Source organism: Lithobates pipiens, unplaced genomic scaffold, assembly GCF_037356315.1.
Source record: "Lithobates pipiens isolate NorthernLeopardFrog02 unplaced genomic scaffold, aLitPip1_a1.2 Scaffold_1, whole genome shotgun sequence".
NCBI lineage: Eukaryota > Metazoa > Chordata > Amphibia > Anura > Ranidae > Lithobates > Lithobates pipiens.
The window spans coordinates 180,550,187-180,563,356 of NW_027507685.1; the positions used below are offsets into that span (position 1 = coordinate 180,550,187).

A 13,170-nucleotide genomic window follows, 5' to 3' on the forward strand; every position below is an offset into this window, starting at 1 on the left:
CGCCAGCAGTATTGCCTCCTAAAAGACTGGCAGCCCATTCTGTAGAGCTCTTTGAAAAACGATAAAGGATGGATTGTTTTTCAGAAGGATGGCAAGGGCTGCTGCAGGTGTGAACGAATATATCATCAAAGAAGTACCCTCTCACCTTTTCAATAGAAATCAAATGTAGGCAAAAAGCACAGTTAAAAAAAAAAAACGCTCACCTCTACAATAATCAACAGGATCTTCCTGTTCCTCATTGTCAGAGCCAAGTGGCCCCGGAGGGGGTAACACTGGTGTAGGGGGTGTAGGAGGGGGTCCTGGAGAAATAGGCACATCCTCTAAGTTTGGATCCAGGAAGCTATGAAAGAAAAAGAGCACATGATTTAAATTACAAGACATGTTTAAAAGGAAAGCTAAAAAGGTTGAAGGTTTTTTATCCACTTTAAGTGGAACAGTCAAAACATTTTTAAAATTATGGATAGAGTGGGGAAGTGTTAGAACATTTATCAGGATTTTTTTAATGCTCTGTTCCCAATGGGGAGATTTCTGCTACCTTTCTGTCCTGCTGAAAACACAGGAAGAGAAGAATTATTCCAAGCGGTGACACAGACAGCAAAAAACCTTGACAGATAATACAACATTAAAGTCGTTCTAAAGGCTGAAGGTTTTTTTTTATCTTCATGCATTGTATGCATGAAGGTGAAAAACCTTCAGTATGCAACTTTCTCTGCACCCCCCCCCCCCCAATACTTACTGGAGCCCGAGCGCAATCCAGTGACGTACAAGAGAGCAGCTGCTCTCCAGGGTCTCAGCCTCCTTATTGGCTCTGGCTGCTGTCAATCACAGCCAGTGAGAGGGGAGTGGGGCCCATTCTGTGTTTCTTGTGGACACACAGAGCGGCAGTTCCAGAGCGAGTGCCCCCGTAGCAAGCGTCTTAGAGCCAGGAATGCCAGTTGGGGACCCAAGAATAGGAGGATCGGGGCTGCTCTGTTCTTTTGCATTACTCCAATACACAGAGCAGGTAAGCATAACATGTTTGTTATTAAAAAAAAACACAATTACCTTAAATATCACTTTAAGGGCTCATTCACATCAGCCCCATTTGACGTCCTATTGATTCAGCATACACCACTGTGCCACGTTGGTGTACTCTGAAAAAAGTAGGACGCATTGCATTTTTTGCAGCATTTTGTGACATTACTAACTTTTATAGTTGGGAAGATACTTGAGAGTTTAATAAAAGATGAGATTGAAGAGTTTTCGCCAGAAAATAATATCTTAAGCAATAGACAGCAAAAACTTAGCCAAGTGGCTGTGCATATACAGGGCCTTGAAAAAGTATTCACACCCCTTAAAATTTTTCACATTTTGTCATGTTACAACCAAAAACGTAAATGTATTTTATTGGGATGTCATGTGATAGACCAACACAAAGTGGCACATAATTGTGAAGTGAAAGGAAAACGATAAATGGTTTTCAAAATTATTTATAAAAAAAATATCTGAAAAGTGTGCCATGCATTTGTATTCAGTCCCCTTAACTCTGATACCCCTAAATAAAATCTAGTGGAACCAATTGCATTCAGAAGTCACCTAATTAATAAAAAGAGTCCACCTGTGTGTCATTTAATCTCACTATAAATACCGCTGTTCTTTGAAGACCTCAAAGGTTTGTTACAGAACCTTAGTGAACAAACAGCATCATGAAGGCCAATGGACACTCCAGACAGGTCAGGGATAACGTTGTGGAGAAGTTTAAAGCAGGGTTAGGTTCTAAAAAAATATCCCAAGCTTTAAACATTTCACTGAGCACTGTTCAATCCATCATCCAAAAATGATGGCACAGCTGCAAACCTACCAAGACATGACCATCCACATAAACTGACAGGAGGAGCAAGGGGACAATTAATCAGAGAAGCAGCCAAAAGGCCCATGGTAACTCTGGAGGAGCTGCAGAGATCCACAGTTCAGGTGGTAGAACCTGTCCACAGGACAACTTAAAGTCGTGCATTCCACAAATCTGGCCTTTATGGAAGAGTGGCAAGATGAAAGACATTGTTGAAAGAAAGCCATAAGAAGTACTGTTTGCAGTTTGGGAGAAGCCATGTGGGAGACACAGAAAACATGTGGAAGAAGGTGCTCTGTTCAGATGAGACCAAAATTGAACTTTTTTACCTAAAAGCAAAACACTATATGTGGCGAAAAACTAACACTGCACATCACCCTTGACACACCATCCCCACTGTGAAACATGGTGGTGGCAGCATCATGTTGTGCGGATGCTTTTCTTTAGCAGGGACAGGGAAGCTGGTCAGAGTTGATGGGAACACAGATGGAGTCAAACACAGGACGATCGAAAGAAGAAAACCTGTTACAGTCTGCAAAAGACATGAGACGGGGGTGGAGGTTCACCTTCCAGCAGAACAACAACCCTAAACATACAGCCAGAGCTACAATGTAAAGGTTAAATCAAAGCATATGCATGTGTTAGCCCTTGTACACACGGTCGAACACTCTGACGTAAAAAAATGTCCGAATTGGAATTTTTCCGTCGGAATGTCCGACCAACAAAGTTTATAAGCTGGATATAAAATTTTCCGACAACATGATCCGTACATTAAACATTTATGGGGCACTGTGTCAAATGTTTTTGCAAAATCCAGATACACAACGTCTACGGGCCTTCCTTTATCTAGATGGCAACTCACCTCCTCATAGAAGGTTAATAGATTGGTTTGGCAAGAACGATTTTTCATGAAACCATGCTGAATACTGCTAACGATACTTGTACATAGTCCCTTATCATCCCCTCCAAGAGCTTGCATACTACTGATGTTAGGCTAACTGGTCTGTAATTCCCAGGGATGTATTTTGGGCCCTTTTTAAATACTGGTGCTATACTGGCTTTTCTCCAATCAGCTGGTACCATTCCAGTCAGTAGACTGTCAGTAAAAATTAGGAACCATGGTTGGGCAATTACTTGACTGAGTTCCCCAAGTACCCTCGGATGCAAGCCATCTGGTCTCGGTGATTTATTAATGTTAAGTTTCCCAAGTCTAATTTTAATTCTGTCCTCTGTTAACCATGGGGGTGCTTCCTGTGATGTCTCATGAGGCTAAACACTGCAGTTTTGGTTACTGAAGCCCCCCGATTCCCTTGTGAAGTCTGAGGAGAAGAATAGATTCAATACCTTTGCCATCTCCCCATCCTTTGTAACCAGATGTCCTTGTGTTTACATACTTAAAGAATTTCTTGGGATTTTTTATTGCTCTCCTCCGCTATGTGTCTTTCGTGTACTATCTTAGCCGCCCTAATTGCACCCTTACATTTCTTGTTGCAATCTTTATAAAGTCTGAATGCTGATGATGATCCCTCAACCTTGTATTTTTTGAAGGCCCTTTCCTTTGCTTTTATATGCATTTTTACATTGACGTTAAGCCATCCAGGACTTTTGTTCGCTCTTATAATTTTATTATCCAATGGGATGCATTGGCTAATGCCCTTACTTAATATGCTCTTAAAGTAAACCCATCTCTCCTTCATGTTCTTTGTTCCTAAGATTTTATCCCAATTCATACCTTCTAGCAAGGTTTGTAGTTTAGGGAAGTTGGCTCTTTTGAAATTCAGTCTCTTTGTATTCCCCTTATGTTTCCTATTTGTGTGATTTATACTGAAGCCAATTGACATGTGATCACGGTTTCCTAAATTGCTCCGTATTTTCACATCCGTGATCAGGTTTGTATTATTGGTAATCAGTAGATTCAGTAACGCTTTATATCTAGTTGGTGCATCTACCATCTGAACCATGAAATTGTCCTGCAAGACATTTAGGAAATGGGAAGCCTTAGACTAATGCGTGGTTCCCTCCACCCAGTCTATGTCTGGATAATTAAAATACCCCATTATTATAAGCCCTTGTGCACACGGTCGGACATTCCAACAACCAAATCCGTCGGATTTTGTCCAAAACTGTTGCATACACACGATCGGACAAAGTTGTCGGAAAATCCGATCGTTCAGAACGTGATGACGTTATTTTGTTACGACGGGACTACGTTCAGGCTAGTAGCCAATAGCTTTGATGTAGGAATTTGATCTGAGCATGCGTGGCACTTTGTCCGATTGGAATTCTCCACACATGATCGGAGTATGTCCGATCGGAGCATTTTGTCAGAAAATTTTACCAACAAGTTGGTAAAATTCGATGGAGACCACACACAGTCGGAATGTCCGACAAAGCGGTCCGATCGGACACATTCCGTCGGAATCTCCGACCGTGTGTACAAGGGCTAAAACTTCCCATCCTTGCTGCGAATCCAACATGTGATAGGAGATCCATCTCCCTCTCCTCCCTCAGGTTAGGTGGCCTTTAGCATACTCCCAGTATTATTTTCCCCTTAGCGTCATCCCTCTGGAGCTCTACCCATAAGAATTCCACCTCCTCTCTAGCTCCCTTAGTGATGTTATCTCTCACATTCACTTGTACATTATTCTTGATATATAGGCATACCCCTCCCCCTTTTTTAACCTCTCTATCCCTGTGATAAAGGGTATATCCTTGAATGGTTGCCAGCCAATCGTGAGAGCTGTTGAACCAGGTGTCTGAAATTCCCACAAAATCCAAATCCTCTTTGTACAACAGTATCTCTAGTTCACCCATCTTGTCTGCCAGGCTCCTGGCATTGGTGAACATATCACGTAGTTTAGACCGGTTGCACACTATCCTCTTATTGGGTGTTCTGAGATTGCAAATAGAAATTGTTACTATACTTACCTTGGGTTTATGTGCTTTAGTCAACCTACCACCAATGCCCCCAATATTACTGGAATATGTACCTCTGGGCCCTCCCCCCCCCCCCCCATTGCCTAGTATAAAAACCCCTCCGCTTTTAGGGGGAGTCTGTTCATTCTATAGTACTGGTGACTGACTGAGAAGTGGGCCCAATCCACCAGGAACCCAAACCCCTCCTTACTACACCAGCTCCTCAGCCACTTGTTTACTTCCCTAATCTCCCTCTGCCTTTCTGGTGTGGCTCAAGGTATCGGTAGTATTTCTGAGAATACTACCTTGGAGGTCGTTTTCCTCAATTTAGCTCCCAAGTCCCTAAAATTGTTCTTTAGGACGCCCCATCTGCCTCTGATTTGGTGCACGTTGGCACCAATGACAATGACAGCCGGGTCTTCCCCAGCCCCTCCCAGTATTCTGTCCACCAGATTTGTGATGTGCCGAACCCGAGCGCCCGGTAGACAACATAGAGTTCGGCGCTTCAGGTCTTTGTTACAGTTTGCCCTCTCTGTCCTTCTAAAAACTGAGTCCCTATCACCAGAAGCTGTCTTTCCTTTCCCTTCACTTTCCCTTCACTCTCACTAGAGGAGTTCTTCCCACGGCAGCTAGGAGAGTCAATCAGCTTCAGCAGTGTTGGTCCTTGACTGGTTTTACCAATGTCCCTCAATGGAGCATCATTTTTGGGATGCTCCAGCCCTGGATCGGCCTCCCTGGAAGTTCCCCCTCTACCCTTCCTGTCACCCATCTGCTCTTTCCTAGTGCCTGCACCTCTTTGTCTCCACCCGCCTCTGTGCTGGCCCCTGCCGTGTATGTTCTTGGTCAGCTGGATACCTTCCTAAATGCACAAAATATAACTGGATGCTAAAATGGATCCAAAGGTAGTTGGACCAGAGAATATCCAATTGCCGTATGAGGGATCAGAAAGTACTGTTTTTTTTTTGCTTTCCTTTGGATCAACTGTGGGTATACGGTTGTGTTGTGTTTTATATTTGTGTGCTTCTTTTTTTTTTCAAATTGATTGAACTAGATGGACTATTTTTTTTTTCAACCTAAAAAACTATTTAACTATGTGATATTCTATAATGCACTGCAACGTACTATGCACATAATAGACTCAATAGAGTATAAAGTCCTAAAGGTTGTCTCAATCTAGCTGATGGATACCAGGAAGTAATGGAGGAGTTTTCTACACAACAAACTGAAGGCTTAGGTAAGGCCTGTCATAGGATAGGGTGACCAGATGTCCCTGGTTTCTGGGGACAGTCCCCAGACTGAGGACACTGCCCCTGGACCAAGTCTGTCCACAGTTTTGTCTCCAGCAGGGGCGGCGCCAGATGGGTGCTTTTAGTACCCCCAAAAATTATTTAAGAACCCTCACAGCACCCCCAAAATTCAGATGCCAGTACTTGCATATGTCATGATTTATTTTTTAGCTAGACCCGGCAGCTTGATTTCAGAGGCGGACTGATATACAGCCTCTCTGCTGCTTCCTCAGCCAATGAGAAAGCACTGTACCTGCCCCCTCCCTCAGCCTGTTTGATTTGACTTCCAAGCTAAGCTGTATCAGGAGGAGGTGAGGGGGACAGGAGTGGAGTGGAGAGAACACAGCCGATATGGAGGCCAGCAATGAGAGAACAGAGGCTGTTTTCAGTGTGTGACAGAGAAGGTTAGATGTGCAGCACCAGGAAAGGATGTCTGTGTGTTCTGTCCCTCCCTCCATTTCTCTATGGTTGCCACCTAAACCCAAAGACATATTAATTACACAGGTTCTGTGGCTGATTAAGGTGGTAATTAAACTCACTTGGTGCATTATCTGCATTTAATTAGCCTCAGAACCTGTGTAATTCAAAGGTGTTCGGGTTTAAAGGGATGAGGTGGCAACTCTACATTCCTGCCTCCCTCAATTCCTCCCTCCATCCATCCATCTAGCCTTCCCTCCCTCTATCCATCTATCCCTTCTTCCATCCCTCTAACCATCCATTCATCCCTCCCCCCCTCTATCCAACCAGCCCTCCATCCAACAAACCAACCAACCATCTCTTGTTCCATCCATCTAACCATCCCTCCCTCCCTCCATCCAAACATCTATCCATCCAGCCAGCCATCTATCCCTCCCTCCAACCATCCCTTGCTTCATCAATCCATCTTTCCCTTCCCCCATCCATCCCTCCCTCCATCCAGGCCATCAGGCCAGGGCTGTATTACTCCATACCTCCCAACATTTTGAGATGGGAATGAGGGACACCTACTAACAAATTTATTTAGGCATAGGACACACCCCCTGCACAACGATGTACGTCTGCAGAATGGCACGGGCAGGCAAACTGGCGCAGCGGGGATAACTGCGATCGTCTCACGGGGAGGCTGAACGAGGAGATGCCGATGTAAACAGCATCTCCCCATTCTGCCTAGCAACAAGTGACCCCGATCTCTGCTCCCTGTGTTAGGAGCAGAGATCAGTGTTCACCAACACACAGCCCAGCCCCCCACAGTTAGTAACACGCCCCTAGGACACACTTAACCCCTACACTGCTAGTCTCATTTACACAGGAATCAGTGCATTTGTATAGCACTGATTTCTGTATAAATGACAATGGTCACAAAAATGTGTCAAAAATGTCCGATGTGTCCACCATAATGTCGCAGTCACAATAAAAAATCGCTGATTGCCGCCATTACTAGTATAAAAAAAATAATAAAAAATTATTAATAAAAATGCCACAAAACTATCCCTATTTTGTAAACGCTATAACTTTTGCGCAAACCAATCAATAATCGCTTATTGCGATTTTTTTTACCAAAAATATGTAGAAGAATACGTATCGGCCTAAACTGAGGGAAAAAACGTTTTTTTATATATTTTTGGGGGATATTTATTATAACAAAAAGTAAAAAATGCGTTTTTTTCAAAATTGTCGCTCTATTTTTGTTTATAGCGCAAAAAATAAAAACCGCAGGGGTGATCAAATATCACCAAAAGAAAGCTCTATTTGTGTGAAAAAAAGGACGTCAATTTTGTTTGGGAGCCACGTCGCACGACCGCGCAATTGTCAGTTACAGCGACGCAGTGCAGAATCGCAAAAAGTGGTCTGGTCTTTGACCAGCAAAATGGTCTGGTCTGTAAGTGGTTAAAGGAGAATTAACCACAAAAAGTTAATTAAATCCACAATGACTTTTTTTTTACCACTACTATTCCTTTATATTTGCTTTTAAAATGTATAAATGCAGCAATTTAGAAATTGAATGAAAGGTTTAGCACCGGGAAAGACTTTATGAAAGATAAATAGTGCATTTTATATACAACTATATAGATCAGACCAAAATGAGGGACAAATGAGGTGGAATGAGGGACAGAGGGACATTGCTCCAAATTGAGGGACAGTTGGGAGCTATGTTACTCTATACATACAGTGATCATAAACATCAGTACAGCAGCGTAAAACTATTCATGTCAGCGATGGGCTTGCACATTGCACCTGGGCTGCAATTACACTGAATGGGCTTAGCCACCTGTGTGCAAGAGCCCTGAATCTCAATAAAAGTATTGTGAAAGGAAATCAAGGATGTAAAAATTCAAAACGAATGACAGATTGCAAAAGATAGTAAGACAAACCCCAAAAAATTCTTCAAATATATTAATAGTAAAAAGGTCAGGTCTGAGCATGTAGGCCCTTTATAAAATAATCTAGAGTGGGTGACTGGGGACAAAGAGAAGGCTAACTTATTAAATACTTTCTTCAGCTCTGTGTATACACAAGAGCATGGGGGAGCTCATGTCCATAATGAAGGTGGTAGTGACACAGCCCCAAATGATTTACAATGGCTCAAAAGTGATATGGTCCATAAATATTTAGACAGAATAAAGGTGGATAAAGCACCTGGCTCTGATGGCATTCACCCACGGATCCTAAAAGAATTGAGCTCTGTAATTTCAGAGCCATTGTATCTAATTTTTAGGGACTCATTAATGATGGGAATAGTACCACTGGATTGGCGCAGGGCGAACGTGGTGCCTATATTTAAAAAGGGATCAAAGTCTTTACCAAGTAACTATAGACCTGTTAGTTTAACTTCTATAGTCGGGAAGATACTGTATCGTTTAATAAAAGACCACATATATGAGTTCTTGCTGGAAAAAAAACATTTTAAGCAACAAACAGCATGGATTCATATAAGACAGAAGTTGCCAGACAAACCTGATTTCGTTTTATGAAGAGGTAAGTAAAACCTTGGACAGAGGGGTGGCGGTGGACGTGGTATACTTGGATTTTGCAAAAGCGTTCGACACAGTTCCCCAACACGTGGCTCATGTGTAAGGTAAAGTCTACAGGTTTGGAAATATCAGTTTGTAAATGGATAGAAAACTGGCTAAAAGACAGAATTCAGAGTAGTGGTTAATGATTCTTACTCTGAATGGTCTAAGGTTATCAGTGGTGTACCCCAAGATCCAGTGCTGGGACCCTTACTTTTTAATATCTTTATAAATTATATTGGGTCTGGGATCAAAAGTAACATTTCTGTCTTTAAAGATGACACCAAGATATGCAGTGGAATAACGTCCTTACAGGATGTCTCCAATTTACAATGCACTGTCTAATGGGGGACTATGTGGCAGATGAGGTTTAATGTTGATAAATGTAAAGTTATGCACTTGGGGGCTAAGAATATGCATGCATCATACATACTAGAGGGAGTACAACTGGGGGGTATCCATAGTGGAGAAGGATCTGGGGGTTTTGATAGATCATAAGCTCAATAATAGCATGCAATGCCAAGCTGCTGTTTCCAAAGCAAGCAAAGTCCTTTCTTGTATTAAGAGAGATATGGACTCCAGAGAGAGAGATATCATTTTGCCCCTGTTCAAATCATTAGTAAGACCTCACCTGGAATATGCAGTTCAGTTTTGGGCACCAGTTCTCAAAAAGGATATCGGAGAGCTGGAGAAAGTGCAGAGAAGGGAAATCAAACTGATAAGGGACATGGAGGAGCTCAGCTAGGAGGAAAGGTTAGAGGAACTGAATTTATTCTCGCTTGAGAAGGGGAGACTATCTTCAAAGGCGGAAAGGTTTCTTCACAGTAAGAGCTGTGAAAATGTGGAATAGACTCCTGCCAGAGGTGGTTATGGCCTGCTCAGTAGATTACTTTAAGAAAGGCCTGGATACTTTCCTGAATGTACATGTAGCACTAACCCCCGAAATAGCTGCTGGTTATTTTTGGGCTTACCGCTACCTTCCGCTTCTCCTTGTTGCACGTCTAGGGAATGTCCCATGGTAGATGACCCAGTAACTTGAGACTGACAATATATCCAGTTGAATGGATTTTATTTGCAAACTTCAACCATTGAACAGTCTTTAACTTGGGATCAGAGGGTTGGGAAGGAATTCAGGTACTCTCAATGTCAAAGTCTATAAATGTTAAGGAACTTGCTTACTTTGACAGCATCCAGAGAATAGCCATTCACAGCTGGATGAACACTCAGGTTGGACAGTCCCTCTCTCACAAGGCTTAGAAGCCAACAAGGTTTTTACTCAGTCACAAAGTCTTTATCACCGATGTTGTTGCAGAGCACGTAGGGAAACTAAGCTGTTGAACATTTGTAGGATACATGGATCTTTCAGCCTGCTTGGCGATATCCACAAGACCGGATTCTCTCGGTTACTTCAGCCCTTCAAGGCTCTTGTTAAGAAAACCAAACTCACACAAGGTGTTCTTCTAAAGAGTCCTCCCCTGGAATGCTCGAAGTCCAATGGGTCTCTCCTGGACCTGAGACGGCACCCATCCACCTTGGAATTCTTCCTTAGTTCCCTTGCCTTGGGCTAGCCAGCCCCGAGGCATTAAAATCGGGTGGAACTGCACCCCAGGCCATAGCCTTCCTGGGGGCTGGTCAGAAGGACACTGACCTGACTCCGAAAGAGAGTAACTTAAGCGACTGACCAGGCCATAGTTCCACGCCTGCCACCAGAGACAGCGCCCCCCCTGTGGCCAGGCTGAACATCTCACGGCCCAGTCAGACTGACACAGAAGTCACATTTAGGCAAATACACCCAAACCAAACTGTAGTTTGGGTAAAGTTTTAACTTTGAAAAACATATTGCGTGCTCTTCAGGAGCCTGCCGCCACACACATAATATAACTGGGTACTAACATTTATAGGTAAGGTTGATCCAGGGAAAATCTGACTGCCTCTTGGGGGATCATGAAGGAATTTTTCCCCCCTGCTGTAGCAAATTTGAGCATGCTCTGCTGGGGTTTTTTGCCTTCCTCTGGATCAACTGTGGGTATAAAATTGGGTATATTGGATTGTACAATATTTATTTTATTTATTTATTGTTTTTAAGGTTGAACTGGATGGACTTGTGTCTTTTTTCAACCTGACTAAATATGTAACTATCACTCTGTACCATTTCTCTCTTCTCACATTAGTGTGAATTATATCACATATTGAGTTTGGTGGTCAGTACCATCACCAAATGCCATCTTTTGAGATAGAGAATGAGCATATTCGCAACTGCGCATTCTATGTAATGCATGTCTAAATGCTACACTCAGTACATAGCATGCTCCTGAACTCTGTATGTAGCACACTCCTGATCTCTGCACTGTATACGTAGCACACTCCTGATCTCGGCACTGTGTACGTGGAACATTCCTGATCACCGCACTGTGTACCTAGCACACTTCTGATCTCTGCACTTTGTACGTGGCACATTCCTATTCTCTGCACTGTGTAAGTAGCACACTCCTGATCTCTGCACTGTGTACGTAGCGCACTATTAAACCCTACTCTCTGTATGTAGCAAACTCATGATCTCTGCACTGTATAAGTAGCGTACTGTATACGTAGTACACTATTGAACCCTACACTCTGTACGTAGCGCACTCCTAAACGCTGCACTCTGTACATAGGGTACCTCTGTGCTTCTTTGGTAAAAAATAAAATACAAATTACGCAATGAAAAGTTTTTTCTCTCTCTTATATTATTAACATTTGGTAGTCATATCCCAAAAAAATCGAAGTATCTTTTTTTTTTATCTTATGGACGAAATGTGAGAAATAGTGTATATATTATACAATTATTCCAGAAATACATACAACATACACTGCATATATAATTTGAGGAAAGAATGCTTATAAAATAGTTTACCATTTGCCAATTAAAAAATATATATGTCTCCGGTGGCCAGTAGCGCTGCTAAACATAATCCATTTAAGCAAACAGGGCCACAGCATAAACACCTCACAACCATACACTTCTGCAACATTTACAGAGTTAAAACAGGTGGTGAGGAGAAGACATATCACCTCCTTACTGCCTACTAAGCACCTCCAAATAGCGTTCTGAACATGGATCACATTTCAGAGGTAATGCAATCTTGCTGCAACTTTGAACTTAGCATAAGACTTCCTTTAAACATGTGTTTTGATGGTGGGTAAAAATGCACAGCTGTGCAAAAATTTTACCCCCCACACCCTGATCTACCTTATGCTACAAAGACAACAGAGGGAGCAGTACATACACTGCTACCGCAATGAAAAAGATTATCCCCACTGTCACGTTCAGCGGGCAGTGCTGGCCACTTATTGCAACCCATTTGACTAAACAACCTTAGTGTAGGGTTTAAGGGGGTTAAAACAAGTGGTTCGTAGGATACAATGCCTCTTAGCCATCTGTTGTATGCAATCTGAAGAACAATCCAAACGCGAATCGCTAGAGCGCTACACAACACTAATCTAAACAGGGGCCCTTAGAGGGTTGAAACAAATCATTTTACACTGACAGGGGTACTTACAGTTGTCAGCTTTTATTCATTTGTATAAAATCTTTATCTCAAAATTAAAATGTCGCTGTCACTGCTGGTGTTCAGTTTGAATTTCTTGGCCAAGTCCATCTAGCTCTGCTAGTGCATTTAATGGTTTTTTTTTGATTCAGCAAACAGATTCCTCCATCCATACTGCATAGCGGGAACAGAAAAATCTGCCTAGATACTGTAATTTGACAGCCAGCCCTCCAGTGCTCAAAATATTCAAACAGCGTCAGCATCTAAATGGATGCAGACACTGTTCGGCTGTCAATTTTTTAACCAGCTCGTTTGATTTTTCAAAAAATACTGAATACTGGGCGTGAGGCAGCTCAAAAAGATAAATTTGACCAGTTTCTCAGCATGGTGGCTAAGTGGTTAGCACTTCTGCCTGGAAGCACTAGGGCTGTCGGTTAAAATCCCAACCACGCCACTACCTGCCTGGAGTTTGCATGTTTTCTCTGTGCCTGCATGGGTTTCCTTTAGGTACTCAGGTTTTCTCCAACACTTCAAAGACATGCTTGTAGGTTAATTGGCTTCTGTCTAAATTGTCCCTATTACAGTAAAACCTTGGATTGTGAGCATAATTCGTTCCAGAAACA

The 13,170-nt window shown here is 42.6% G+C and overlaps 1 protein-coding gene across 1 annotated transcript in view; it reads right to left on the reverse strand.

Moving 5' to 3' along the window:
* Positions 1-13,170, reverse strand: part of SRPK3 (SRSF protein kinase 3) — a 188,301-nt gene that overhangs the window by 146,412 nt on the left and 28,719 nt on the right. The window contains exon 3 of the mRNA XM_077478981.1: positions 204-340. Coding sequence (XP_077335107.1) covers positions 204-340 — 137 coding nt within the window. The remainder of the gene's footprint in view (positions 1-203; positions 341-13,170) is intronic.